Below are 6,741 nucleotides of genomic sequence, written 5' to 3'. Positions count from 1 at the left end.
ATTGACTGTGAACGGCCCAAGTTCATTACGTATTCCCGCCCATGATGTTGATACACCTTTGTGGACAGTGTATTGAAATACTTTATGATAGATAATTAATGTCAGCGGTCTGTTTAACTCCGCCCCATCTACAAGACAAATACAGCATCACTCACACTGTAACATGTATATAACTATGTAGGTGGATCGTAGTATGAACTCAGTGAACGTTACAGGTATGGAGTGGATAAAGGTGTTCCTTATTACGGTAAGTCTGTTATTTTCGCATGTAAAGACACACTGTATACACTCCAGGTAACACGCGTTATGTATGTACATGTACACAAAGACGTCGACAGCCTTTCTCTGTAACATACATCAACATGACTAACACTACAAAATAAACCTCCACGGAAAACTCATAATACTTCAACTACATATGTATATATATATATATATATATACATATTATTTTGTCTGTACGGCTGACTAATTGAGTCCGAATACATGTATCAACCAATTCCTCGAATTACTTTATAATGATTGTTATATGCCCGTAGTACCAAATGAATGTCTCTAAAATCGGATGTAAATATATACTACCGGTATGCATATACCTATAAGAAATGCTCACCAAGTAGATAGGTAAGTTAAACAATAGACAGTGTTAAAGGAAGGTCTTTTGTTAAAATAAACAATAGACAATGTGACGCCAGGAAATTATACCTTCACAATAGCTAAATATGTAATTAATTAACCTTAATTTCAGCATGTATTGACCTTACGGTGTGCGTGAATATTTGATAACTTCTAATTAATTCGATACCTATATACATGGAGAGAAAGTGGAAGCTATGTACGGAGGTGACTTTTATCGTCAGAGAACAATCGCTAGCGGACGTGGTGACATGATTAAGTCACACAACTTGACATGTGGCTAGTTATGATGTTTTGAATGTTAATTAGTTACGAGTTTTCAACTCTATCACCTGTCCGTGTTTAAACCACTCAGGCGGGCATGTTTATCAGGAATATAAAGTCTATATGTAATTCAAAGTGTCAGTATCGCTATATACTGCCTTATGCATATATATACATTTAATGTATCTTTCATTCGACAATGAGCAGCACAAATCATTATGGTAAAGGGATATTCTTATTCATTTATTTTAGATATAGTGCCCTATACATGTTTATGCATATCGCTAGAATAAGCCACACTAAGATCCTTTGAATAAGAGATATACAATTTATACAATCAATCAATAAAATATGACGATTTTGCAGGCCTCGGGTCATATGCCACCTGGCCAATACCAGCACATGTGTGCGTGTCTGCATGTATGCTTGTGGCGTATTCATGATCTGTTTGCGGTGGGAACATGCCTCCAACGGCATCTTTTCCCCATAGGATTGAAATAAATTTGGACATGGAAGATATCATATTAGAAACATGATATGATATTTTAAAGAAGCTATAGGTGTTTAAACGTCTGTATTTTATTTGAGTGGACAGTAAAAACGGACAAAAATATTTCAGAGCGAAGTCATTTAAATAAATGCAAGAATAAAACCCGAATTTAAAACGTCATTTATGAATATAGACGTGTTATAATTAAGTAAACATGGTGTTTCCGAAACTATAAAGAATACATTTGAATATCTTTCCCATGCAAGGACTAACTTAAGGCTTTTGATATACGTCACTGCATTAGAATGAAAACGAAAAATGTATTAAAAAAAGTTGTCATCCGATAGGAAAGTGTTCAAAATAAAGAACAATTAAAAAAGTAAATTTCTATGAGCGAAACAAATATGACTAAGATTATAATATTTTGTAGTTCGAATTTAATACAGCCATTCTTTATTGAACGTATCCAAACTCTGAACGGTAATTCTTTGCACCATTTCTTTGAAGTTTGGGATGCTACCGTGTTTTTGTACGTGACAAAAGCCGTTTCCCCTCAGATACAGCTTTTGACCTGACGCAATGTGTATACATCATGTAGTTTGGACCAAATGCACTCTGTATTTAAGAGTTGAGGCTCTATTTTAACTTCTTTTTTTGATCATTGACACAATCAGTCGTGCCGACTAATCGGTTCGTCATGACAGAGGGACAGATCGTCTGTGGACTGAAAAACGTTAGTGCTTTTTATGCATACCATTGGAGTTCATCTGTATACTTAAAATTGGTTGTAAATAAATAACACTTCAGTTAATGTGCATTGATCTTGTCCGGTAAATCTACAGATTTATCTGTAGCGCAAGGTCTCATAAAATAACTTCCATGAACAATACTATTATATTAATACATCGGAAGAATATTAATGAAAATCCAGATATTTTAGGTGTAATAAGTAGACCGGCTAATTTCAATGCAGAATACAAACAACAATGCATGAATGATTTAGAAAAAAATAAAAATAAGAATTTGCGAAATACATAAAAAAACATGTATAAGGATACTTTATCGATTTTATGTTTTCTTAAACTGATTTTAAGCATTGAAATACCGTACCACTTCTATTTATATATATTTTCGCAAATAAATTATAGTTGTGATAAAATGTTAAATTAGGATCATACAAGTTAAGTTTATTTACAGCCATTCCGGATCGAACGTATCCAAATTCGAACGGTAAATCTTTCCACCATTTCTTTGCAGTTCGGGATGAACCGTTTCCCCAGAGGTAAAGCTATACATTGTGTAGTTTGGACCAAATGCACTATGCATTTTAAGGTTGATTTTACTAGTTTCTTTGATCAATCGGTTCGTCATGACAGAGGGACAGATTGTCGGCGAATTGAAAAATGTTATACGTAGTGTTTTTTATGCATACTATCGGAGGTCATCTGCACACTTACAATTGGTTGTTAATAAATTACACTTGTATGATCGTAATTCAACATTTTATTACAATTATAATTGTATTTGCGAAAATATATAATTACAAGGGAATTTGAATACTTAAAATCAGTTTAAGAAAATATCAAATCGATAAAGATTTTTTAAACATGATTTTTATGCATTTGGCAAATTCTTTTTTAATTTTGATTTTTTTTAATTGTTCATTGTATTGTTGTTTGTATTCTGCATTGAAATCAGCCGGTCTTCTTATAACACCTAAAACATCTGGATTATTTTCCACATCGTCCGATTTGTAAATAGAATATTATTGTTCATGGAAGTTATTTTATGAGACTTTGCTCTACAGATCAATCTGTAGATTTACCTGACAAGATCAATGCACATTTCTGTTGACCATCCGAGTTTAAAAGACTGAAGCGTAATTTATTTACAATCAATTTTAAGTGTAAAGTTGACCTCCAATAGTATGCATAAAAAACACTACGTAAAATGTTTTTAAATTCACCGACAATCTGTCCCTCTGTCATGACGAACCGATTAGTCGGCACGACTGACTGTGTCAATGATCAAAGAAAATAGTAAAATTAGCCTCAACCCTAAAATGCATAGTGCATTTGGCCCAAACTACACAATGTATACACATTGGGTCATCCTCAATATCCACATCCTCGATATCCAGGGGTTACGCTCACTTTCGCTCTCTACACGGCACGAAGATAGCTGTTTGATTGGTGTCAGGTAAAACATCCTGACCAATCACTAGGCTGATGCTTGCTCTTTGAAGATCACAGAGCGACACTCGACTTCAAAGCCTGGCAGTTTTTACCGTTACCTGACCGCGAGATTCTTTTGATGCACATCAGAGGATCGAACTAGTCTTCTTGTCTCATCAACAAGGTGGCGTACTCCAAGCCTTCAATTTTGCTATGGCATATTCCAGGGGTGTAGAGAGCGAAAGTGAGCGTAACCCCTGGATATCGAGGACATTGGGTCAGATCAACTGCTGTACCTGAGGGGAAACGGCTTTTGTCACGTACACAAACATAGTAACATCCCGAACATCAAACAAATGGTGCAAAGATTTACCGTTCGGAGTTCGGATACGATCAATCCGAAGTGGCGCTATATGTCCCTTGTGGTCTAATTGGTAGCATGTCGAATTGTTCTTCAGATGTAGTTTTCGCTTTGAGAACGTGACATTACTTGACTTTGAGCTAGATGTATATAAAGGGAGTCGTCAATGAATCCGAAGACGCTAACCCCTCCGGAACGCATGGTGTTATTCTCCTTGTAATTTTTCGCAAGGATCTCCATATCAATCCTTCATTTGTACATTTTTGTGCCCTAGTTATCGTTTTTGATTTCTTATGACATTTTTGTTGACACTTAATTAAGTGTTCCTTTGTTTTTTTCATACGCAATTATGACATATTATTTGGTAAATTGTACGAACAGTAAAAAGAGTAATTACTAACTATGAAATATGGCGTTTGATTTCTGAGAATATGCAAAGGTAAATATAGGTCAGAAACTATTTTTTAAATGTTTGATACCTTTCTGCATCAGCGGGATTAATGCAAATAAACAAAGCCAAACTGACCGGTTGACTGTTTTTGACGTTATGGAACATTGTACATCCGATAATGACACTTGATTAACAATAGAATAGAAAATAACACACTTGGCATACCGTAAGCACACAGAATCCAAAAAAAACACGACGACAGAAACCAAGGAAAGGCCACACAAAAACAAAAGACATGATGAATTCCTTCAGTAACCGGAGATGGAGCGAGTGCCGCGGTAGACTATAAGTATTAAACAAACCGTATGTGTGACGCCTGTTATAATGTCGCATGTCTAACCCTCGACAGTATATTGGTCACACATGTTCTAAGACAAAGCTGATATTACTTGAATCAGGGCACACACTATTATCACATTGACTGACTTTAGATCGTGACGACAATATATTGTATACAATTATCAACGTAGATATAAATGGTGGCTTCGTATATTGATTTATTTCTCTTGAACACCTTTTACTTCGATACAATTCTGCAGTGGTGGATCGCACGTGACATGTAAGATCCGTAAGCATGGGAGACTGGTGTGTAACAATTAAGGAAAGGAACGTATACGTCGGAGAAATGAATATAAAAGGGCACTTATGATTTTGGTAACGGAGCGAGTAATATTGTCAAAGATTATCAGACCGCACGAAATAGCAAGTGGTGTCTGTAATTTGAAATTTTGAAAGTCGTGTAAAATCTAGCTCCAAAACACCAACTTCATATCTTTATATAAAATCGAAGTATGAGTAATTATCTGATCTCCATTTTAACACATTCTGTGAGATCAATTTTCATGATAATACAAAAAAAACAAATCTACAATAGAAGCATGTACAGTGAGTTCCCATTGGAAAACTGATGATTTGTGGAGATATCCTTTTACCAAATTAACAAAGGAGTCAATTCAATAAGAATGGCTGTAGGGACCACGGAACCAAATCAAAAATAGATCGTGGGTTTTTGCCAGATTTAATAGGAAGGTGAATGCCTCGGGGCCTGCTGGTTGGATGTTTTATGTGTGGGTTGAGCAATATATATAGATGTAATATGCATAAAAAAGTTTGTTTTTTCAAGTCTGCTTTTGTCTGGGTGAGTTTATTAAGTGTGTAATTTGTTGTAAATTTTGGTCGATTTTTGGTGCCGAATTCAATGCAAGATGGCGGCCCCCATATAAAAAAAGTTCAAATTGGCAGAATTTTTAAATATTTTATTTACAGTTACAAGTGTAAGATGATATTTTTCAAAATGAGGGCAGGTAAACCAGTGTGGATAACCCCATTTAACCAGGACAGTGGTAAACGTAAACATTATCGTCTATGGAAAATCATTTGGTTCTGCGGTCCCTGTATGGCATTTTTTTTCTCCTGTATCTATTTTCCTGGTAGTTTCTAATTTTATAGACAAATACTTGTATGTGTGTTGGCTAGTTGAAACTTAAATTTTATGTATCTCCCGTCCTCTAAAAATAAAGGTAGCTCAGAATCTTCTTCCTCAGTTGATTGTCTTGACATTTGCCAACATTGTTACAATAGTGATATCCTTGATATCAACCTCTGTGACAACATAAACGATTTGTTCCTGATAGCTAACATCCATTGCTTATGAAGTTTATTTTGGTATGATTTTTTACAATTGTTAAATATTTTTAGAGAAAATAATTCTGATGAAAATAGAAGAAATATGGTCCAAAAAAGAAACGAATTTAAATATGAAGCAAGGAAATGTCGAATGTCATACGACAGAGAAAATACACGAAAGTTACTACAGGCTAAGGAAAACAACGCACGAGAATATTGGCGTTTATTAAAATTATCTTGTTCAAATCAACCGAAATCACATATTAATGCTGATGATTTTGTCGAATTTTTTTCGTCTGTCACAAATCCAGATGATTCATTTTTTGAGCCTGAAACTGAGGTTGTAAATTTTGTTGAAAGATATGTGAAGGGTAAAATACAGGTCATGTTTGAAGAGCTGAATTGTGATATTGAACGAGAAGAAATAATGAAAGCAGTCGCCAAGCTAAAAACAGGTAATAGCGCTGGGCCTGATTTATTAATTAATGAATTTTTAATGTATGGTGTTGATGTATTGTTACCATACATGCTGTTATTGTTTAATTCCGTTTTTAAGAAAGGATTATTTCCAGATGCATGGACGGAGGGTTATATTATTCCTTTACATAAAAAGGGATCACTGTCAGATGTATCAAATTATAGGGGAATAACTTTATTGAGTGTAGTTGGGAAATTATTTACGAGGGTTTTGAATAATAGGCTTAATTTTTGGGCCGAGAAATATAAGGTTTACGTTGAC

The 6,741-nt window shown here is 34.7% G+C and overlaps 1 protein-coding gene across 1 annotated transcript in view; it reads left to right on the top strand.

Moving 5' to 3' along the window:
* Positions 1-6,741, top strand: part of LOC110456172 (transmembrane protein 2-like) — a 29,132-nt gene continuing 22,391 nt past the window's right edge. The window contains exon 1 of the mRNA XM_021506744.1: positions 1-247. Within this exon, the coding sequence (XP_021362419.1) occupies positions 194-247 (54 nt within the window). The 5' untranslated portion in view covers positions 1-193. The remainder of the gene's footprint in view (positions 248-6,741) is intronic.

The sequence above is a fragment of the Mizuhopecten yessoensis genome, unplaced genomic scaffold, assembly GCF_002113885.1.
Source record: "Mizuhopecten yessoensis strain PY_sf001 unplaced genomic scaffold, ASM211388v2 scaffold8537, whole genome shotgun sequence".
NCBI lineage: Eukaryota > Metazoa > Mollusca > Bivalvia > Pectinida > Pectinidae > Mizuhopecten > Mizuhopecten yessoensis.
The sequence above is the reverse complement of the archived record's forward strand: the minus strand, read 5'-3'. Positions and strand labels throughout refer to the sequence as shown.